This window comes from Labeo rohita, chromosome 3, assembly GCF_022985175.1.
Source record: "Labeo rohita strain BAU-BD-2019 chromosome 3, IGBB_LRoh.1.0, whole genome shotgun sequence".
Taxonomy (NCBI): domain Eukaryota; kingdom Metazoa; phylum Chordata; class Actinopteri; order Cypriniformes; family Cyprinidae; genus Labeo; species Labeo rohita.
The window spans coordinates 2,777,814-2,804,053 of NC_066871.1; the positions used below are offsets into that span (position 1 = coordinate 2,777,814).

At 32.1% G+C, this 26,240-nt stretch overlaps 1 protein-coding gene across 5 annotated transcripts in view; it reads right to left on the reverse strand.

Annotated features, from left to right (window-relative positions):
• plppr2a (phospholipid phosphatase related 2a) overlaps positions 1-26,240 on the reverse strand; it is a 52,231-nt gene that overhangs the window by 15,304 nt on the left and 10,687 nt on the right. For 4 of the 5 annotated variants that reach the window (XR_007827427.1, XM_051105742.1, XM_051105745.1 and 1 more), the window contains exon 3: positions 11,401-11,589. Coding sequence is in view for 4 of the 5 variants with exons in the window: in XM_051105742.1 (XP_050961699.1) it covers positions 11,401-11,589 (189 nt within the window). In the remaining variant the exon portion in view is untranslated. Of the gene's footprint in view, positions 1-11,400; positions 12,121-26,240 lie in introns of those variants that run through there. The other variant, XM_051105744.1, reaches the window with a different exon arrangement.

Sequence of the window (26,240 nt, forward strand, 5' to 3'; positions counted from 1 at the left end):
TGGTGAGACTGTGAACATCAGTTCATGTGTGAATAATGCAGCATGAGATGGATGATATTGCATTTCTAGATCCTTTCTATCAGCTTTTAGCCTGTCATGGATGATTAGGCTTAGTTTCTCATATTAATATATAATATAAAGCAGATCTCAACACCACAACGACTCCCAAATGAGGGCAGGAAAGTATACCTAGAGCCCACGCAACAATTTGATAAAACAGTAAAAAAACAAACAAAAAAAAAAAAAAAAATATATATATATATATATATATACACACACACACACAATTCAATTAAAATGGATATCTCAAAATTTGTATCTAAAATAAATATCTAAAAATAGATAAAATATTTAAAAATAATAAAATAAAATAAACTAAGTAATAAAATAAAACAAAATAAAATAATATAAGAAATAAAACATGACGATTAATCAAATAAATGTAAATTATTTTTTTTTAAAAGTGAGTAACCCTTGAAGTCCTATTAAAAAATGCATGGGATGTGATGCATGAGAAAAATAAAAATAATAAAATAAAATAAAATAAAAAACAAAATAAAATAAAATAAATAAAAAAATCAACATGAATATTTCAATATTTGTATTTAGATTTAACATTAACATTGTTATTAATGGTAATAGTCAACATTAATATTTTAGTATTTCTATTTAGATATTTAGATTTAACATTGACAATAATGTTAATAGTGAACATGAATATTTCAATATTTATATTTAGATTTTAAATGAATATTGAAATTAATATTAATGTTAAAAATTGACATGAATATCTCAGTGTTTATATTTAGATTTAACATTAATATTAATATTAATGTTAAAAATCAACATGAATATCTCAATATTTGTATTTAGATTTAACATTAATATTATACACCAAGGCTGTATTTAATCAAAAATACAGAAAAAACTGATATATTGTGAAATATTATTACAGTTCCTGTTTTCTATTTAAATATAGTTCAAATGTAATTTATTCCAGTGATGCAAAGCTGAATTTCCAGCATCATTACTCCAGTCTTCAGTGAACATGATCTTTCAGAAATCATTCTGTATTCAATATGCTGATTTGATGCTCAAGAAACATTTATTATTGTTATTCATGTTGAAAACAATTGTGCTTCTTAATGTTTTTTTGTTAAAACTTTTTTTTTCAGAATACTTTGATGAATAGACAGTTCAAAAGAACAGTATTTATTTGAAATGGAAATCTCCTGTAACATTATAAATGTCTTAACTGTCACTTTTGATCAATTTAATGCGCCCTTGCTAAACAAAAGTATTTTATTTACCCAAAACAAAAAAAATCAGCCAGTCAAGCGATGATTGTGTGATGAAAGAATGAAAGCCTAGAGGCCTGACGCTGCTGCTTTACCTCTTTCGTGACGCAAACAGATCATGAAACGACTCTTCCCTGAGGCGGCGAGTGGACATTCATGCCACGACAGAGAGGTGCACAGTTCAGGCATATGTTGAAATGCCAGCGCTTTCACCCCTCGAGCAGCCGGTGCCATCTGCTGCAGTTTCTCAGGTGGCATCGCTGTGCACCTCCACACTCCCCAGTCCTCCCTCTGGCCATGAAAAGCTTATATTTAGGCTGTTTTCAAGCAATTTACACCTTGAGTCATGCTGAACGTGTTTTTTTTTTTAAATATGATGGTTTCTTTCTAAGCATGGTGATTATCTCTAAGATGGAAACCCAACATACACTGACCAAAATTATAAACGCAACACTTTTATTTTTGCTCCCATTTTTCATGAGCTGAACTCAAAGATCTAAGACTTTTTCTATGTACACAAAAGGCCTATTTCTCTCAAATACTGTTAACAAATCTGTGTTAGTGAGCACTTCTCCTTTGCCGAGATAATCTATCCACCTCACAGGTGTGGCATATAAAGATGCTGATTAGACAGCATGATTATTACACGTGTGCACAATAAAACCCCACTCTAAAATGTGCAGTTTTACTGTATTGGGGGGGGGTCCAAAATCCAGTCAGTATCTGGTGTGACCACCATTTGCCTCATGCAGTGCAACACATCTCCTTCGCATAGAGTTGATCAGGTTGTTAATTGTGGCCTGTGGAATGTTGGTCCACTCCTCTTCAATGACTGTGTGAAGTTGCTGGATATTGGCAGGAACTGGAACACATTGTCGTATACGCCGATCCAGAGCATCCCAGACATGCTCAATGGGTGACATATGTGGTGAGTATGCTGGCCATGCAAGAACTGGGATGTTTTCAGCTTCCAGGAATTGTGTACAGATTCTTGCAACATGGGGCTATGCATTATCATGCCGCAGCATGAGGTGATGGTTGTGGATGAATGGCACAACAATGGGCCTCAGGATCTCGTCACAGTATCTCTGTGCATTCAAAATGCCATCAATAAAATGCACCTGTGTTCGTTGTCCATAACATACACCTGCCCATACCATAACCCCACCGCTACCATGGGCCACTCGATCCACAACGTTGACTTCAGCAAACCGCTCACCCACACAACGCCATACATGCTGTCTGCCATCTGCCCTGTACAGTGAAAACCGTGATTCCTCCATGAAGAGAACACCTCTCCAAAGTGCCAGACACCATCAAATGTGAGCATTTGCCCACTCAAGTCAGTTACGACAACAAACTGCAGCCAGGACGAGACCCCGATGAGCATGCAGATGAACTTCCCTGAGACGGTTTCTGACAGTTTGTGCAGAAATTCTTTGGTTATGCAAACTGATTGTTGCAGTAGTTGTCCGGGTGTCTGGTCTCAGACGATCTTGGCGTTGAACATGTTGGATATGGAGGTCCTGGGCTGGTGTGGTTACACGTGGTCTGCGGTTGTGAGGTTGGTTGGATCTACTGCCAAATTCTCTGAAACGCCTTTGGAAATGGCTTACGGTAGAGAAATGAACACTATTTATTTATTTTTTCAGCTCTGGTGCAACAGCTCTCGTAGACATTCCTGCAGTCAGCATGCCAACTGCACACTCCCTCAAAACATGCGACATCACATCTGCATTGTGCTGTGTGATAAAACTGCACATTTTAGAGTGCCCTTTTATTGTGGCCAGCCTAAGGCACACCTGTGCAATAATCATTAAGAAGACCTTTGTCTCAAGATTCAAGAATTTTAGCAATTCTCATTTGCTACTTAAATCTACAACATTTAAAAGAAAACATCAAATATTAGACCAAGTAAGCACAGAATCACCTCAAGCATCAGCCAAATTTGCATGTTTATCTTGAAAAGCGGATGTTTTAGAAAGTGCCATCTAGTGGTTTCATCAGGTTGCAAGATGAACAATACTGGACTGAAGCAACTAATGTTTACCTGATTAACCATGAATCTTTTTTTTAATAATCATGTTAAAATATGAGTACCAAATATGATCCATCAGGCTTCTGAGAAACAATCACTTGTTCATCTCTCAGTCATCATTGTATATGACTGCATTACATTGTATTTGATTGCTCTACAAATATGAGTAGGTTACTTATGCGATATTGCAGTCTGCCATCAAATTTTTATAAAACATACCTTGCCTACAACACCTAGCTTTTGAAAACTTTTAAAGTAGTACACAATTAATTATTAACAGCTTCTTTTTGACATTCTTTCAGCATTAGCTCAGCTCTTTTGATCATGCGGTGTAGAGTTGGTGTTTATCTCTGGCTTTCTTTCATCAGTCTGTATCACTCATAACGCTAACAGTCTCTTGTTCTCACATTCCCTTCAAATTAATCATCGGCTCTGCAAACACTCTTTCATACAATTTCTTTCATTATTTGATCCATTATATACACTTCCGCAGGCTAGAACTGACTAGAGAATTTGCAGAACCCTTTGATAATATCACAACATTTTTTATGGGTGAAACTAATCCCATTTTGAATATTATTATTATTCTATATATTTTTTAATTTTTAATTTAGTTTTAGGTTAATATGTATTATTAAAAACACAAAAACATTTTTAATTATAATATTATTATAAATAAGTAAATAAATTACTATGGTTTAATAACAAAGAATTAATAAACAAATTAAAAAATGAATAATACAAAAAATAATCACTTTCATTCAAATAATACAAAAATCTGACTGTAAACCGGAATATTCAATGTCACTAGATGGATTAATCAGTAGATGGTGAAGATGAAAATGCCTTAAGCTGCAAGATTGTTTGGGTATAAAAACTCATTTCAGAACTGAGATATGTTGAAAATATTTCTTCAAAGATCTTCTTCTAGCCTGTGAAGTACACCATGTGTTCATGCAATCACATTGGCATTGTGAGACCAAACCAGATTCAGCCAACATCTTACTGCCCTCAATATGAATTACATAACATGTGTGAGTGTATGTGAATCAGAGGGAATTTTTATTTTGATCCTTCTCTGAGAAGACCATTTCTTTTGACTATTGAGAAATAAGCACTTCAGGGCTCTCTGTGTTTGGTAGAATTCATCTTAGCAGCAAATAACAGTTCTCTTTAATGCAGGGCCAAATGTCACGAACACACAGGTGTTCACATCTAATCCACAAGCTCTAGAAACAAACGCAATATTAATTGGAAACTGAAGATTTGTGTCAAACAGTTTCTTAGCACATTTCAGAAACATGAACAGAGAGAGTGCCTCTCCAAAATAGTGTCACACGGGAATGAGATGAGCAGAGTTGCAGTATTAGCAGCTGTACATTGAGTTTCATTTCAGCTTCAGTGGTTACAGCTTGAAATCTCAGCATGAATCTACAACAGGTGACGGAAAACACTCAAGGACAGTGAGAGATGTGAAACAAGAAGCCTATAGCCTATGGGCAAGACTTCTGGTTCATTAGCCATGATAGGAAAATAGCGAGAACAGTAAAAACATGCAGTAAATGGTAAAACTGTATGCACTACAAACCAGTGTATTCATAATTGAGATAATACATGAAAATAATATGATAAGATGCACCAATCTGCAATATCAAGCAGCAAAATGAGCTGTTTTGTAAAGCTAAAAATAGCCGGATGTGGATGAGATAGGAAGCTGAAGCCAAATCCATAAAATGTACAAATGGCCACTCTTACTGTAAGAAAAAGTGGATAAAATGTATTTAATAGTTCTTTCTTGTTTCTATTTTTTTTCCTTGTTGCATTTATTATTATTATTATTATTATTATTATTATCAAAATGTAACAAGAACCACTGATAAAAAATCCAAACAAATTATTCCTATTCTTCTCATAAACAAAAATCTTAATTATTATTTTTATTACTATTTGTTACACTATTATTATTATATAAATCATCACACACTTATGCAGTCTACTGATTTATTTTTAATTGTTTTTCATTTATTATGCATCTGAAATTTGGTAGATAATTAGTTAGCTAGATAAATAATACAAATTATTATTATTATGACAAAGAAGAAGAAGAATATTAACAATGCAATTTATAAATATGAATAACAATTAGTAACTTAATAAATAATAACTATATAACTGTAATAAATAACTATAGTAACTATATATATATATATATATATATATATACACACACACACACACACACAATATTAAATACTTAGTATTTATATTATATACATTCATTTTTTCACAAAACATTATACATACATACATATTTATTTATTTATAATTATTTTTATTTATAGATTTTTATAGCAAGAATTTGAAATATCAGAATTAGATCGATGTGTTACTAACAGGGATGTGCAGCATTCAGAATTGAATTGAAAATGACTTTTAATTTACAATTTCCTGAATATGATTTGAATTTGAACTTGATGTAGCAAATAGATGCAGAATTAAAGTTCAAATTTGAAATGTAAGGAAATACATTCTCTCTCATTTTTAAACTCTAATTTATTTGTTTTATTTTATTGGCACTTTTGTAAATACATTTTGTAAACAGTTACTGTTACAGTTACTTAGTTTGCTTTTTTAATTATCTAATATTATTAATACATCTAGTTTTTTTTCAAACTAGACAGACAGATAAACAAACAGACAGATACTGGAATTATTAAAGAACCAACCTATCCGATCAAATTTTGTTATTGATGCATTGTATTGTCATTAACAGACTGACCATTATAACAGATGTGATATGAATCAGTGACATCTTCTCGTGTAGTCTGTGATGAAGATAGCAGGTCTGATGATGGATGAGTTTAATTAAAAGAGAGACCCCCAGAGTCTGATGTGGACATCTCCTCTCCCTCCTATGATGACTGAATATGACTTTAAAGAGCTCAGACTAATCAGAACGCCTCTGCAACATGCTGACACGGACACTAGAAAACATGGAGGATGTCTGTGTTTGATGGTGTCAACCAATGTCACGTCACCCAAGGGCAGTGCTGTCTGCTTTCTGATGAACACTTTGTATCATAGTTTGTGGGCCATACGAGTTCAACTGCTGTAAGACATTTCTGTGACACCAAATGAACCTGCAAACTCTCAAACACTTCCATATCTGCTACTGTAAGCAAAAATTAAAGGCAGTAGAACAAATACTACGATACCATGTTTAATATATATACTATATATATATATATATATATACTGTTCAAATATTTGATCTGTAAGACTTTTATTTTTAAGAAATGAATACTTAAATTGGGCAAGTATGCACTAAATTGATCAAATGTGACAAAAAAACTTTTGCAATCGGAATCACGGAATCCAGTCATAAAACTGGAATTTAGTCTTTTATTTATCTATATTGTTTAGTCAGAATTTAGAAGCGCATGTGAAGCTCGTGGTGATTTCAGCGACTGCCGTCTCATTAAATGAGGACATGAATACATAAACAACATCTCCAGAACTGCTCTGAGAGTCACTTCATGAACATTTTGCAGTTTAATTTGAGTAAAACTAGCGTCATATTATACACACACAAAAATCTAAAGAAATTCATGACAACCAATCAGAATAAAACTGACTGCAGTTCGTCGTCGTAACCGATGTGAATGGGCAAATGCTCACATTTGATGGTGTCTGGCACTTTGGAGAGGTGTTCTCTTCATGGATGAATCCTGGTTTTCACTGTACAGGGCAGATGGCAGACAGCGTGTATGGCATTGTGTGGGTGAGTGGTTTGCTGATGTCAACGTTGTGGATTGAGTGGCCCATGGTAGCGGTGGGGTTATGGTATGGGCAGGCGTATGTTATGGACAACGAACACAGGTGCATTTTATTGATGGCATTTTGAATGTACAGAGATACTGTGATGAGATCCTGAGGCCCATTGTTGTGCCATTCATCCACAACCATCACCTCATGTAGCAGCATGATAATGCACAGCCCCGTGTTGCAAGGATCTGTACACAATTCCTGGAAACTGAAAACATCCCAGTTCTTGCATGGCCAGCATACTCACCACATATGTCACCCATTGAGCATGTCTGGGATGCTCTGAATCGGCGTATACGACAGAGTGTTCCAGTTCCTGCCAATATCCAGCAACTTCGCACAGTCATTGAAGAGGAGTGGACCAACATTCCACAAGCCACAATTAACAACCTGATCAACTCTATGCGAAGGAGATGTGTTGCATTGCGTGAGGCAAATGATGGTCACACCAGATACTGCCTGGTTTTCGGACCCCCCGGACCCACCCAATACAGTAAAACTGCACATTTCAGAGTGGCCTTTTATTGTGGCCAACCTAAGGCACACCTGTGCAATAATCTTGCTGTCTAATCAGCATCTTGATATGCCACACCTGTGAGGTGGATGGATTATCTTGGCAAAGGAGAAGTGCTCACTAACACAGATTTAGACAGATTTGTGAACAACATTTGAGTGAAACAGGCCTTTAGTGTACATAGAAAAAGTCTTAGATCTTTGAGTTCAGCTCATGAAAAATGGGAGCAAAAACAAAAGTGTTGCATTTATAATTTTGGTCAGTGTAGAATGTATGTGATACTATTACTGCTGAAAATAATAATAAAACCTTATTTTTTAGGAAATAATATCACAATAGTTTTTGCAAATATTATCCCATTTATTTGCCAATAAATAAAATGTTTTTAATTTTTATTAATTAAAAGATAAATTTAATCAATGTTTTTTGCGTTCATTTGGTAACCAGAAAAAAATTAAATACACAACAGAGACTTTCTGAGGGGGAAAAACTTTTCATAAGGCTATTGTAAGAATAAATAAAAGTTGTTTTTATGCATTCAAATAATCAGACATGCTAAAACAATAACAATAAAACAACATTTAATTGAGCTCTAAACATGTAATTTTTTAAAAACTTTTAATAAATTGATGTTAACTCTATACGTTTCACGATCTTAATTAATTAGACATGCTTTTTGATTAATAAAAGAATCCAGAAAAATTCAAATGGAAAAAACGGAATCTGGGATAAAATAAAATGGAATTTGGGAAAAAATAAAATGGATTTCATAGGGCCCTACTAAATATTACAAAACTTATTGTATATATTATGTTTAATTAATTTACATTTACAACTTTTATACCTCATGCAAGTTACCTTTTAATTTATAATTAGAATGTCTTTGAAATAGTTGTCTTGAGAAGGCAAGCTTGTCTCAGTGTCATTTGTCAGGTAGTGTTTTTGTATGCATGACATTTTATTTATTTTAAGCATAAAAAAAGAATTTGGGTAACTGTGTTACTCTGCATTGGCCAGAATGTGGCCGCGTCCCGCTGGACAAAAGCAGCAGATGTCGCACATTTCATTCCCTCTCTCATTCTCAACCCATCATTCCCCCAGCCGGCCATTATAACATCTCTAAATGAGCCTCTGCCCGTGTTTCAACCCCTCTACGCCTTGCTCGATTCCTTGTACTTTCCCTTATTTATGAATCCAACAGAACTCCTCCATTTCATGCATCTTCAGTTGGCTGTACTTTCTGCGTGAGTGATTTTTTGGGCTCTGCCAGTACACTCATACACGCATGTGAAGCTCGTACTCCAGGCTTCAGATCTAATGCAGCCCAAAAACACATGCCCACAAACACACACTAGATAGAAGAACCACACGCGGCTCTGGCAGGCTCAGAAAAGGAGGGAGGAAGATCCATGTGGTCCCGCAATCTGTTGCCTCCGGATCACAACGTGGCAGGGAGACACCAGTAAAACCATCACCTACAAACCAGTTATAGCTGCTGTCTACAGCTTCCACACTGGAGCTTATGTTGCATTTCAGTATCAACATGATCTCAGATGTTTCTCCTTAAATTCTCTTAGGTTGGGTTAATTGCACCAGTAAGGATTAAGCTTAAATCTATATTAAGTCAAAGTTTATCTACCTTGTTTAAAAATAAACAGGCTTACATTAAACCAGTTTGATCATGGTTTTAATTAACTTAAGAAAGATCAAATTTAAACCTGTTGCTTCATTACTTTAAACTCAGATTTAATTCTCAGTTTGGGATTAATTTTCAAATTTACAGGCCAGATCTCTGACTTTCGGTTGCAGACTTTGTTGTCTTAAAACCAAGCACTTTGACATACTGACGTCAGTCTCAGCTCAGATGTAATTGGAGACAAAACTAAACCTCTCCATTTAATCTCAGTGCTACCTATGAGAAACCACCAAACTATAGAGAGATATAAAAGCTGTCTACAACACTACAGGTCATTAAATAAGCACTGTCACATACAACTTTATAAGCAAAACAAATACCTCTAGTCTGTCCAGGTCACAAAATTATCAGAATTATTACTAAAATTATTAATCAAAAAAAGATGTGATTTCATGATGATAATTTACCACCAAATTTTTATTACTCTTATTATTTTTTACTTTTTTTCAATAATAGTCATTCTCAGTAGATTCCCATTATAATATTTTTTTATTCATTAATTTGTTATAATATATATATTTTTTTATTAAATTTTTGCTGTAATTAAAAAAATACAAAATTGTTGGTTTTCATTCAAAGGTTTATTTTATTATATTATTGTTTAATAACATTTACAATTTAAAGAACATATTATCTATTATGGTAATTATAATTTGATTATTTTTGGCATTATGATAATGAATTTGAAAATAATGTCAAACAAAATTACTAAAAATTAGTTTATTATATATTTATATTACTTATATGTATAAAATGTGTATATATAATATATGTTTTATATAAATTATTTACTACTTTAATTCTATATAAATTCTATTTTATAATTATATATAAATAACATGTAATTAAATGATAATAATAATAGTAATAGTAATAATAATAATAATAATAGGATTTTTTTTAAATGGTTTAACTAATTGGAAAGAATTAATGTCACAAATAAAATGTTTACAAATATATTTATTGCATATTTATATATTTGATGTATTATATAAATCATTTTACATGGTTTTACATATGCTACATAAAATATATAATTAAATAATAATAATAATAATAATAATAGTTATGATAATAATAATAATAATAGGATATTTTGTTATTAATTAATTTAAATAATGTCACTAACAAAATTACCAAAAAATTAATATATAATGTATTATATATTTATATTACTTATATGTATAAAATATGTATATAATATGTATTATATAAATTATTTTCAATTATTTTATATGCATTATGTAACATATATAAAATAATAATAATAATAATGATGATGATGACGACTATTATCATTATTATTATTATTATGTTACTATCAATAATAATTGTAATAAATTTTATTTTTATTATTATTAGCATTATTATTATTACTGTTATAAATAAGAATATTTTCACAGTTTCTGAATGTTTTTTTTGTATAATTTGGCCAAAATTGTGTGATTACATAATGTGACTATAATAATAATAATAATTTATTATTATTATTACTATTATTATTATCAAAGTTATAAAACTATTAAATAAAAAACTAAATATTACAAAAAAAGTTATGCTAATTAGAATTTCATTGTTTTGCCATTACTAATGGTTTTGCCATTAGTTTTGTGTGTGTGTGTAGGGACTTAATTGATGTAGGATTTATTGACTAATTGACTTAATTATAAAAATAATGTCACAAACAAAATTAACCTTCTTCGTATAATAAAGTCTGTTTTCTTGGCACTTTTTTTAAAATAGTGTAAAAATGCATAAACAGTCTACATACATGCACATAACATAACATTTAAATATAAAATATTCACAACACATTGAATGTGATTGATTTAGGTGTGAAATGTGACTCAGACATGTTCTTGACAGAATTTGACGAGAGTGAGATCTGGATTCTCTCACATACACAAAAGCACACGTGTCCATACATCCTGATAATGAATGATGATTCATCCTTCATCACCCATGCTAAAGTTGATCCTGACAGCCCACAAGCACACAGGGAAATGCAGGAAAGACACAGGCTACTCACGGTTATAGTGGGAATAGCAGCTACCAGGGAGTACACGAGCACCGGCGGTACGTTACTGCTCTCATCCGGTCCAGGGTAGGGTTTGGAGAACGTCTTGTCGAAGCAGAAGAACCCCTGGATGTGTACGGGAAAGGTGTCCGTGTATTCGAAGTAGTACGCCAGGAGAACGGTGCCTGCCATGATCACCAGCTGGAAATAGAACATGATCCACGCTTTACAACCAGAGAAGAAAACGCTCCGCCACAGCCCAGAGACACACGCCCGCACACACTCTCCGGCGTCGTGATACTGAGAGCGTTACATGCTGTTCCGTGAAGCAAGCCGCGCAGAGCGAGCGAGAGGAGAGTGGAAAACGGGGACCGCTGCGGAGAGAGTCAGCGGGGAGGGACAGCGTGAATTGGAGCCGGAGCGGACACAAATTGGCTCAGCGGCGCGTGTGTGCGTCCGCGTGCGTGCAAGTGACATTTTGGATGTGTGCGAAACACAACGAGGGTGTGAACACGCTCATTAGCGACTTTCAAAAGCAGCTCGCCTTCATTCAAGACACACTGGCTTTCTCATTCAACCTTTCAAACACAAAGACAACACCTTGTGACACAAGCAAACCGCAAATTAACTACTGATATATGGGGACCCCAAAGGGTTTGAGATGCACTGAAATAAACATAGAAACAAATTTCACACAAAATTCTACAAAGAAGCGGCAAGTAACAGTGAATTAAACATATTATTGAAACAGAAACATTTGAAATGGTATTTACTTGTAAAACATACTTTTGTTTTATTTACAAGATTTTTTTTTACAACCATAGGCACGTTTTTGGGGTAAAAAAAAAAAAAAGTATTTTTTATGGTTTTTCTTATAATAATTTGTGATTTTAAAAAATCTGTTTTTTTTTTACTAAACCTGTGATAATTTGTGATCATAATTTGCAGGTTTGCTGTACTTTTTTGTAGGGCTGTATAATTTGTGGTTAAATGCCAATGTTAATAAATAATAATAATAATAATAATAATTATTATTATTATTATTATTATCATCACCACCACTACTACTACTAAATAAAACTATACAATTGCTAAATAAACAAACAAACAAAAAACTACTACTATTGTAATATTTCACAGTAAAATAAAAAAAGTATTTAATGTTGTTTAAAAATCCAGGTTTGCTGTGATTTTTGTAGGGTTGTATAATTTGTGGTTATATATCAATATGTTAATAATAATAATAATATTACTTCTACTATTACTAAATAAAACTATAAAATTACTAAATAAACAACAACAACAAAAACTACTACTACTATTGCAATATTTCACAGTAAAATAAAAAAGTATTTAATATTTTTACTTAGAAATTTTATAAACAATTACTAAGAAATGGCAAGTAACACAATGAATTAAATGTCATATTTCGGAGCAGAAAAACTGAAATGATATTTTCTTGTAAAACATTCTCTGAAAATTGTTTTATTTACAACTTAAAAAAATAAATAAATTGTAAGTGTGCACGATTTGGGGGTAAAAAAGTCTAATTACGATTTTTCAGATAATAATTTGTGATTTAAAAAAATATCTAGGTTTGCTGTGCTTTTTTTGTAGTGCTGTAAAATGTTGGTTATATAACAACATGCTATTATTATTATCACTACTACTAAATACAACTACTAAATAAACAAAAACACTACTACTATTGTAATATTTCACTGTAAAAAAAAAAATATTTAAAATTTTCACAAATAAATGGCAAGTAACACATTGAACTAAACATGATGTTTTGACATTTAAAAACTGAAATAGCATTCCAAACTTTTTTTCTGATAATTTATTTTTATAGAATTATAAAAAGAATACATTTATACAATTTTATAACTATTTGTAGAGCTGCATTATTTGTGGTTACACATCAAAATGACTAAATAAAATAATAACAATAATAATAACAATAATAATTGTATTATATGTATAATTTTACTATATAATTTTAAATATTATTATTATTATTATTGCTGCAATATTTCATTGTAAAATAAAAACAAAATAGTAGTTTATTTTACATTACAACTGTAAATTTGCTATAGGGGTGTCTTAATTTCTTAATTTTCAAACAATAAACCATCAAACATTCATTCTGAGGGAAACCGCAAAACCTTAATACTTCTCTGTTGTTGAAAAGAGGTTTTTATTACAAGCATGGAAAGATGCTGGCACATGTTCAATTAAATGATCCCAAACTCAGATCATATGCAGAAATGAGTTTGTGCGGAGCAGCATTTACTGTGAACCGAGACGCTGAAAACACTGGCTCATGAGCTGCTCATGTATAAATGAACACAGTGCCACACTTGACTCTAAAATATGCAATGCACATATTTATTTAATTAAATCATAGCCTCTGTGATCACACTAATTTATATCATGATACCTAATGCATATCGAATTTCATTGTACTACATAAAATACCAAAACACCTGTGTGAACTCGGAAAATAGACGTAACGTACAGTATACGCTAAAAATCACCAGTTGATTAGAAGACACTGAGTAAACAGAAGTAGCTGTGAGAAAAGATATCATGTTATCTTCTACAATGACATGTTTAACTGTGACGTGTTCAAATGCATGCAATTTGATAATACGTGTTTTTTATTCTCCTAAGTGCATAATACTTGTTTTCTGAATACTTGAAGCGTGAAAAATGCGCTTGGATTATTCACTCAAATCTCTCAACCCACACAGACACCCACATTCACACACACCCAAACACAAAACCTGACCCACGTGTCAGTCAAGTGTTCTCAACGCCTTTCTTGTCTCTTTCAGTTAAAAAGAGAGAAAGATGAACAAATACTGTTGCACAGTGAAGAATAAAACATTGCAGGGTTAAAATATTCAGCACATTTTGATTCCTAACATAACAGCCTGAGAGTAATTGTAGATTATAACAGCCAAACAGAAATGTACGTACTTGCATGATGCTTTTTTAAAACACACACTGTTCCAAAGCAGCTTTACAAAAAATATAAAGAAGATATAAGGAAAAGAGCATAGGTTCGGTGTGGTGCAATGCTGGACGTGTCCACCAGGGGACAGAGAGGAGCTTTAAGATCATTAGTTGTGCTTGATGGGGCAAGAATCACTATTGCTATTGCTCATATTCAGAGTAAGAAATCTTTTACTAAAGCAAACAGTTAACTGTAAGTAACTGTAAGTACTTACAGTGAATAACTGTTACAAAAATTAATAATATCTTAAATTGTGTGGTTTGCTGATAAGAGAGGTGCTATTAGTTTTCTAAGTGATCAGAGTTATGATTTTGGACAACAAAATAGGCCAAATGAAATAAAGAAGTAAATGTGTAAATAAAAAAATAAAAACTTTATTGTAATGCAAATTTACACTGAATATCTTAGGTATGATCATGATGATCACGTAATATTATAAATGTACATAACATATAAGGGTGGACTTTTATTTATTTATTTATTTAAAATAATAACAATAATAAATAAATAAGTAAACTTTTTTTTAAGTTGTTCAAACAATTTTTTACTAAAAATATTTAAATTTCAGAGGTCAGTAAATAATAAATAAATAAATACATTAATTAATTAATTAATTAGTCAATCAATCAATAAAAATATAAAGCAGCACAATTGTTTATAACATTGATTTATTTTTTATTTAAAATTTATTTTATTTTTATTTTATTTAGTAAAAAAAAATCATTATATTAGAATGATTTCTGAAGGATCATGTGACACTGAAGATTGGAGTAATGATGCTATAAAATATATTTAATGGTTTGTTGATGAGACAATAAAACAGACCAAAAATAAATGAAAAAAAAAACTAAAACAAAACAATTGTGCAAATTTACATTGAATATCAAGGCATATGAACATGATAATCATGTAATATTAAAAATTTACATCAAATATTTTTGACCAACCACACAGCAATGCATTACAAAAAAAAGAATAAAAAAGTATGAATAAAAATGCTGTGTATGCTGTGTACGCTTTTTACTAAAAAATATTCAAATGTCAGAGGTCAGTAAGCAAATAAATAAATAAATAAAATATTAAGCAACACAATTGTTTTCAACGTAGATTTTTTGTTTATTTTATTTAATTTTTTTTTAGTATCTGAAAGATCATGTGACACTGAAGACTGGAGTAATGATGCTAAAAATTCAGCTTTGATCACAGGAATTTGAACATTTTTTACATTTTAAAATGTATTAAACATAAAACAATTTTAATTTGTAATAATATTTCACAATATCACTAATTTATCAAATAAATCCAGCCTTGGTGAGCGCTAGAGCCTTAAAAGAAGCTTCTTATAAAATTATACATATTTATTTACAAATGTATATACATATAAAATGTTTAGTAACAATATTTGCTTTTTCACCATATCAATATCATGAGTATGTGAACACAGTAGTGTTGCACATCTAATCGTTCATTCATTCATTTGTAGCTGGAAATATTCAAATTAAACATTTTAAAATAGTATCTTACTGGAACATGCTGCTTTTATTTGGCACGAGTTTGTGAAACGATCATTTAATGCACTGTGCCAGAATCACTCTCTGTGGCTCTGTGTTCACTCAAAGAGTCTAATTAGAGAGCGGGGGGAAGGAATATTCCATATGGCAACATGTTTCTCCACAGCGAGCAAAATTCAACATTACTTTGCTGTCATCACTCAGTTCAGCTGGAGATAAAAGTTCAGATCAGTCTAAATTGTATCCTGGAGACATTAACACATCTGCTAAACTGAACTAAAGAGCGCATGTGCTGTGAAAGACATGAGCAAAAGAAGACTCACCCACTTGTCATCCAAGATGTTCATGTCTTTCTTTCTTCAGTCATAAAGAAATTATGTTTTTTGAGGAAAACATTTCAGGATTTCTCTCCATGCAATGGACTTCTATGGTGGACTTTCAAAATGCAGTTTAAAATGCAGCTTCAAATGGCTCTAAACAATCCCAGCCGAGGAAAAAGGGTCTTATCTAACAAAACGATCGGTTATTAATTTTATTTTATTTTTTAGATTACAATTTATAAACTTGTTAAACTCATACGCTCGTCTTGTCTCTGTGTGAAATGTTTTTTTTTTCCGGTCATGACAGTTAGGGTACGTCTAAAAATTCCCGTCTCATTTTCTCCTCCAACTTCAAAATCGTCCTACATCGCTGCAGAAGTACCAACCCAGAGTTTACAAAGTGAACACTGAAAGAAGATCAAACACTCTTTGCCAAAAAAAAAAAAAAAAAAGGTAAAAACAGCGATGTAAGAAGATTTTGAAGATTTTTGTAGGAGAAAATTAGACGGGAGTTTTTAGACGTACCCTAACTGTCATGACCGGGAAAAAAAACACTTCACATAGAGACAAAACGAGTGTTTGAGGTTAAAAAGTATATAAACTGTAATTTTTTTTAGAAAATAACCGATCGTTTTGCTAGATAGGACCCTTGTTCCTTGGCTGGGATCGTTTAGAGCTGCATTTAAACGGCGTTTTGGACGTTCAGATTTGAACATGGAGTGAAATCTTATGGGGCCGTTCACATATCGCGTCTTTTGCGCGCTCAAGTTTGTTATTTCAAATGTAGACACGTGGCAGCCGCGTTCAAAATCGGCGCCTAGCGTTTTCCACGCGTTTTTAGGCGCGATATGTAAACAGCCCCTAACATGTTTTCCTCAAAAAATACAATTTCTTTACAACTGAAGAAAGAGAGACATGAACATCTTGGATGACAAGGGGGTGAGTACATTATCTGTAAGTTTTTTGTTCTGGAATTGAACTAATTCTTTAATATGTGTCACATGCATATGAATACTTGCTCTGTAATATATGCACTTCTCTATTATGGCGGATACAGCAAACAAGTTGAGACAGATCAATAGAGACCCTCGCCGTATTAAACACAGCATCACCGTAAGCAAAGCTGACAGGCGACTCCACGGTTTGGAGAGGCGCCGCGGAGAACACGCTTGATTGTGTTTGGAGGAAAGCAGAGAGAGGGGACCTCCAAAGGACAAGACTCATCGCTGTCATAAATTAAGGATGACAGATGCGCTATAATCTCGGAAAGAACGTGGTGAACCGAAGATCTGTTTCAGAGAAGGTACGACTCCTCTGAGCATTCTGACCTCTTTCTGATTCAGGGTTTGAAAGCGTCATGCAGATAGACTATGAAACGCAACATCAGCTCTGGAGGAACTACAGCCTGAACTCTACAGACCCGAACAATAACTATAAAGATAACTGTAAGAATATCTATATTAGCGTCCACACCAGCGGACGATATCATTTGTTTATTCTAAGCAGCTATTCTTCTGCAGCTTTACATTCTCAAGCTTGTTATATCAGGATTGACTCTGATTGGCTGTCAATGTTTTTATCGTTCATCATATGGAAAAAATCATTCTTAAAGTGATTCCAACAATATAGTTTCTCTGTGCATTTATTGTTTTAGCTGTGAACTCTGCCATTCTTTAATATTGAGAATAACTTTTAAAACTATATCTTTATCTATTATCTTTATAGTTATTGTTCTTGGTGTGAACAGGCCTTAAGACTTTGTTTTACAATTCTGATATTTAGGACTAACTATATCTACATTAAAAAGATAGACAGACAGAAGTCTGCTATTTTTATTTTAAAAATGCCTTTATTTATTTATTTATTTATTTATTATACTGTTAATATATATATGTACTGTATATATATATATATATATATATATATATATATATATATTTTTTTGTTTGTTTTTTTTACTTGAATAATTTTTTTATATTATTTATACTGTTACTATCTATAATATTTATATTCATACAATTTTTGTATTTATTTTAAATAACGTACATACATATACAAAATAATACAACATTTTTATTTGAATATTTTTATATTATTGTTTATAATGTTTTTTTATAATAAAAATAATAATAATTATTATTATAAATAATACAAAATAATTTATTATTTATACAGTATTTACTGTATATTGCTTAATATTTCATTTTTGTGAAATACAAAAATATTATTAGAATATTTATATTGTTATTAGCAATAATATTTTATTTATATTTGTACTATTTTATTTTTAAGTGTATTAATAATAATAATAATAATACAATTAATGATACAATTATTAATATATTAACATTTATATTATTGTGCTAATAGTAATAATAATTGTGTATTTACTAATACTTGTATTGTTTTTTTATTTATATGTATTTATATCGCTAAATTTAATTACTGTGAAATATAAAAGTTAAGATTATTTATTATTAATTAATAATGTTATTAATAAATGATTATTTAGTCATTTTTATTAATAATATTTAATTTATATTTATACTATTTTATGTTTAAATATATAATTATAATAAGAATTAATATTTATATTTATATTATTGTGTTAATAATAATCATCATAATAATAAAAATATTTTTCTTATATTGTTATCTTACTTATATGTACTTATATTGCTCAATTTCATTATTCTTACTATTTTATTTTAAATATAATAATAATAATAATAATAATAATACATGTCTTAATGTATTAATAATAATATTATTGTGTTATAATAATAACAATAATAGTTATAATAATACTTTTGTATTCACTAATACATTTATTGTTTTCTTATTTATATGTATTTATATTGCTTAATTTCAGTATTGTGAAATATTAAGATTATTAATTAAAATATTAATATTATTAACATTGTTATTACTAATAAAATTTCATTTATATTTGTACTATTTTATTTTTAAATATAATAATGATACTATTAATAATAATAATAATAATAATAATAATAAAGTTAATTCATATATTAATATTTATATTATTGTGTTAATAATAATAATAATAATAATTTTGTATTTACTAATACTTTTATTGTTTTATTTATATGCATTTATATTGCTTAATTTCAATAATGTGAAAAATATTAAGATAATTTATATTGTTATTATTAATATATTATTATATTTTACTTATATTTCTGCTATTTTTAATTAAATATATAATAATAATAATAATAATCATAATAATAATTGTATATATTATCATTTATATCTATTTATATTACTTAATCTCATTATGTCATACAAAAATATTAAGATTAGTTTTATTGTTATTATTAATAATATTTTATTTATATTTTTACTATTTTATTTTTAAGTATATAATAATAACGTTAATAATATATTAATATAATTATTATTGTGAAATACAAAAATACTTCAGAATTTTAGTTAAGCTCAGAGAATTTTCACAAGACAGACAGATAGACAGATAGATAGATAGATAGATAGATAGATACATACATACATACATACATAGATGCATACATACATAGATGCATACATAGATACATACATATATATATGACTCATAATCTCTGTGTCATTCAACTGTCTCAGCTCTAATTGGGCCTGAAATCAGTCTGGTCTTTCAGAGTATTTTTAGAGTTGTCTCTCTTCATGCTGGCAGACACTGAAGGCTGTCTGGCCATTTGAGTGACAGCTCATCTCTCCTTTTATTCATAGCTCATTACGGGCTTTTATTCTGCCTGATGAGCAGAACTAAACAGCACCAAAGGACACCATGTACCATATACTTGTACTGTGTGATGATGGATAGATGGATGCTAAAATAAGATCTTTAATAAATACAGTCTCAGCTGCTCTCCAAACATCTTTAGGCAGGGTGGCTTTTGGGGTTTTGCACAGTTTTCTAGCTGAAAACTAGCTTGGCCTGTTAGGGAGACCACCTTAAACCAGTTAAAACCAGTAAACCAGCAAAAAAGGATTGGATCTGGCAGACAGACTTGATTAAATTAAAATTCAAGCATTTTCTGCACAAAATGAATAATGTTTCAACATGTTTGTTGTTGCTTCATAATTAGCGGCTTGTTAAGAGACCACAGCCGTAGATGCAGGATAGCACACATCTGTTTGATCACTCTGTTATTAGTCTGTGTTTCAGCATGTGCGCTGTAGATTCTCAGCTGTAAATAAACATTATCCTGCTGAGATGCGGCTCCAGCAAATTCAAGTCATTTAGGACGCTGCCAAGTTGTGCCGCTCTTCCTCCCTTTCTACAAGTCTTCTCTACTCTTCTTTCATCCGTCAAGAGCATCGCTGTTTCTGTGCCTTCCCGCTGTTAGTCTTTTATCCTCCTACAGAGTCAAACCGCACAGCTCCCACAATGCTCATCAGCGACCTGCCAGTTCAAGTGTCAAGCTCATTTAAAAAAAATCAATTTTTATTCCTTTCATTTCCAGCGCCTTTGTAGATCTCCATGCTGCTATCAAAGGAGCCAGAGATGCTATTGCTCACTGCCAGACATTGACTGATCATTATATGTATTAACTGTACTTTTTAAATGTTTTTGCTTGTTAAATATTCAATGCTTTAACAAGCAAAGTGCATTTTAAATTGCTTCCCTGTAGCTAACAATGAAGCTAATATCAGGTTTTACTATCTTTGTGGATATTTTCAAACAGAGACTCACAGAGACACATAAACAAACCTTCACATCCATAGATATACTAATTAATGATTTCACCTCAAGATAAGAATATTTATTCAGTTAAATATGACCCAAACTGATGTGAACAAAGTTTTTACTGTTTTTAAAGTCACAAAAGCACCTGCTGAGGTGCTGCGCCCTCTACTGGATTTTAAAGGAGATACAAAGCTAATTTCTTCAGAATCACAAATCTACTAAGGCAAAACCGACAATTTGGGAAACCCTGATGTATAATGTTTAATGGCTTTCATGATACTGATAACAAAGAATGGAATATATTGTATTTAACGTTAGGTCATACAGTTGAGGTCAAAAGTTTACATACACCTTGCAGAATCTGCAAAATGTTAATGATTTTACCAAACTAAAGAGAGGGTTGTACAAAATGCATGTTATTTTTTATTTAGTGCTGATCTGAATAAGATATTTCACATAAAAAATGTTTACATATAGTCCACGAGCGACAATAGTAGGTGAATTTACAAAAATGACCCTGTTCAAAAGTTTATGGTTTTTTTTGTTTTGTTTTGTTTAGTGATCGTTGTTCATGAGTCCCTTGCTTCTCCTGAACAGTTAAACAGTTCACTATTCTTCAGAAAAATCCCTCAGGTCCCACAGATTCTTTGGTTTTTCAGCATTTTTGTGAATTTAAACCCTTTCCAACAATGACTGTTTGATTTTGAGATCCATCTTTTCACACTGAGGACAACTGAGGGACTCATAAGCAACTATTACAACTTAACTATTATTAAGCGTTTAGGTTCAAACGCTCACTGATGCTTCAAAAGGAAACACGATGCATTAAAGGGGTCATCGGATGCCCATTTTCCACAAGTTGATATGATTCTTTAGGGTCTTAATGAAAAGTCTATAATATACTTTGGTTAAAAAATTCTCAAGGGTAGTGTAAAACAACACCCTTTTTGCCTTGTCAAAATGAGCTCTGCAAAAATCATCGCATTCTGAGGGATTGTTCCTTTAAATGTAAATGAGCTCTGCTCGCCCCGCCCCTCTCTTGGAGTTGTGCTCTGAGAGATTGTTTACTTTAGCCGCATTTAGCCGTTAAACTTGCTAACTAGCACGTTATTAGGAAAGAAAAAGAGAGAAAAAAAACCCTTATACTCACTTCTGCTGTAAGTGAAGTTGGATCACGAATGATTTGCGTGAACATAGGCGCATTTATGTAGATCAGGAGGCACATTCCCTTCACAAACAAATGTAATCCACTGCATCTTCAGCGGCTCAGATGTCGGGAGTAAATGACGACCACTATGTTCATTATCACATCCAGCAACACAACACCTCAATCGCTCAATTGGAGATATTCTTGTCTAACTTACATCCCTGCTCTGGCATTGAAACAATGGAGGTCGGACTGTTACAGCTGATGTATGGCGGGTCTGAGGTAAGAAGCTATCATGGGAGCGGCCTCTGTCACACCAACAGGCATCTGAGAATGACTTGATTTGAAAAAGGGGATATTATTTTTACAGAATGATTAAAAACCACTGCATGGATTTTTATCATTTTAGGGTAGGTGTGTACATACACTGCCAACACACATTAATGTTCAAACAACATAAAGTGAACTTTGCATCTGATGACACCTTCAAGTTCCAGGGGTGAAAACTTTTGAATTTGAAAATCAGGGTAAATTTAGCTTATTTTGTCTTCTGGGAAACATGTAAGTACCTTCTGCAGCTTCTGAAAGGCAGTACTAAATAAAAAATATATATATGATATTTAGGCAAAATAAGAAAAATGCACACATCTACATTCTGTTCAAAAGTTTTCACCCCCCAGCTCTTAATGCATCGGGTCTCCTTCTGAAGCATCAGTAAGCATTTGAACCTTCTGTAATAGTTGTATATGAGTCTCTCAGTTGTCCTCAGTGTGAAAAGATGGATCTCAAAATCATACAGTCATTGTTGGAAAAGGTTCAAATACACAAAAACAGTGAAAAACCAAAGAATTTGTGGGACCTGAAGGATTTTTTTGAAGAACAGCGGGCAGTTTAACTGTTCAGGACAAACAAAGGACTTGTGCACAACCATCACAACCAAAAAAAACAGATGTGGATCATTCAGGTAACACCACAGTATTAAGAATCAAGTGTATGTAAACTTTTGAACAGGGTTATTTTTTTTTGTGAACTATATGTAAATGTCTTTTATGTGAAATATCTTATTCAGGTCAGTACTAAATAAAAATAACATGCATTTTGTATAATCCCTCTTATTTTGGTAAAATAATTAACATTTTGCAAATTCTGCAAGGTGTGTGTAAACTTTTGACCTCAACTGTAAGTAATCTAAAAGTAATCCAAAAAAAATCATAATACATTATCTTAAATGAGTAATCTAAATTACATTACTGACTACAATTCACATCATCAGTAACAGACCACAGTATAACTGGTTGTTATGTTTCTTTCACATTCCCAGTTTTTTGTTTCGCTTTGCTAACATGAGTCATAGCAATAGATGAATGTGCTACATGAAGAAAAATCACTATGGCTTATCAAATACATGCATGCTGCAAAAGCACAATACTGTATATGTGTGAATGCATGTGCGGGCGTATTACTGCAAGAAAGCTGCAGAAGGCAGCAAAGAGAAGATTTACACGTGTGGGAGAGAGAGCATCTAAAAATGATACAGCGAAAGAAGGATACAGACACAGAATAGAGATCCAGCTGATTGGTAGCCATAGTAACAACAGCGGAGGCAAATGTCGTGATGTGTTTGTGATGCACGCGCAACGTTAGCACACACAAACACATGCGCATACACACACAATAACACACACAAAAACAAATCAGTCCATTATCTTTCCATCCTTCAAGAAACAAAGAATGAAAGAAATTTGACACTTGGAAATAAATGATTTCTTCCTTAAACAGCCTAAATCATAGAAATGATTTAATTTTTGTCACTGTTATCAGCACTAAATAAATAAATAAATAAATAAATAAACAAAGAGTTTATTTGCAAAAACTTTTTACATTTAATATGTTATCATTTTTTTATTGTGTTTTATTGTGTTAGTTAGCTGTATTTTTTAGTTATTTTTAGAGATGCACGATATTGGATTTTTGCCGATATCCGATATGCCGATATTTTTTCATCTCATTTTGGCCGATACCGATACCGATACCGATATATATCATTTTATTTGGAAAGTTAGTTTTTAACAATAACTTATTCGTTAGGATTAAATAAATAGTAATGAGTGGTTTACATTCAATCCCTTCTTTTTCATCAGTAGACTAGCATTATTTATGATCTGAATTTTGTAAATTAAGTTCACTTTTGCTATGTTATAAGCCGAACTTCGGATGCTTTCACTTTCGAATTCGCAATCTGAATACAACATTTCAAAACGAAAACAGAAAAGTAGAACTAAACTGGGTGACTGTGAGGGTGCTTTGCGGGACATGAACAGGACATAATTCATTGCTACAATTTCTTAATTCGTGCCTATGATTTATTAATTTATTAATTTGTAAAATGAGGGAACGAATTAATATGTAGTATTAATGAATTGTTAATTTATTCCCACGAAATATTTTATTTCCCACCCGCAATTTATCACAGTAAGAGATACGAAAACATGGATTAAAAGTGAATGACAAGAAAATAAACCTAAGAAATTAAAGGGTGAGACGGTGAGGATTTGGGAAAATAAAAATATTAAGTTATGTGGCAATTCGTGACCAACTGGCAAAACAGTACACTTTTTTTGCACAAGAATACCAACATGTTTACCTTCTCTGGTTTAACAAGCGGTCTTTTACCCTACTCGAAAACCAAATCCTCCGTCCGCCATCGTTTCCAGAATAGTCGCGTCCTTTTTGCCGTCACCACCTGGCTCGTGCTGACACTACAAATACAAACCAGGCTCTATACCCGAAGCGCTCACAACGAAAACTACTCTTTGCGTGATCAGTGAAATCCTGAATATGCCACGGCTTTGTAACTCTGTAACCCGCGCTGTATGGAGCAGTGCGACCACGTCAAATTTTAACTTGCACAAAAAAAAAAAAAAAAAAAAAGTGACAGTTTTGATCATTCTAGAGCCCTGCAATACAAAGGCATTCAACATGGAAAGAAAGTAATAGAAATGTAGTCACTAAGTCATGTTTAATTATAATTTCTAATTATTTTATACGGTGCACTGCGCTCTGACAGGGCTGCGGGACACGAACATAATTATTTCCTACAACTTGTTAATTCGTTCCTACGTTTTATTAATTTATTAATTTGTAAAATAAGGGAACGAATTAAAAAGTCGTATTAACGAATTCTTAATTTATTGCCACGAAATCTTTTATTTCCCACACGCAGTTTACCCGCATAAATGATCCGACAACATGGATTAAAAGTAAATGACAAGAAAACAAACCTGCGAAATTAAAGGGTGAGACGGTGATGATTTGTGAAAAGAAACTATAAATATTATTAAGTTTGTGGCAATTCGTGACCAACCGGGAAAACAGGACACACAGCCGCTTATGGCTTTAAATGTATTGGCTCGAACTGCATGAATCCAAAAGTATGGTCGCTACTAACATTTGCCTGCTAACCAATTATTTAACTTATAAAGAATGCTTTGTACCTCACTTGTGTCATATTCACGAAAAATGTTTCATATGAGCAACAGTGTGTTTTGCCGTTGCGCCGCCGAAGAAAGAGAATTCACTGACCGCGCGCCGTAATTACTTTTTATTTTAAATGCAGATCATGTCATGTGCAAACACAGCCATTGGGTTTCAAAATACAACAAATAGCACCATAAAACCATTTAAAATGTGCATTTAGCGATCTAGTGACTGGATATGAAACAGGCAACAGTAAATTATCCCAAATGGAACAACGGCGCGCTTTCTCCTATAGCCGCTGCTGCCACTGCACGTGCTATTGCTATGCATCATTCTGTATGTGTATTCTCAGTTTAAATGCAGCGATACAAAACAGTGAATCTACTCCTCATTCAGTCAAAACTTTGCTTCAAGAATGAGCCACACTGCTGACGTGATCTAATCCCTAGCACACCCTTAGCACATGTGAGTTAACATATTCATCTTATCGGCAAAACATATCGGCATAATTTTTCATATCGGGCCGATGCCGATATTTACATTTGAAGTCATTATCGGCCGATTCCGATATCAGTCCGATAATATCGTGCATCCCTACTTATTTTTACTTAATCAAAATAACCCAACTGCAGTTTGATTGAGATTAATTGGAATTCACAGTAAAAAA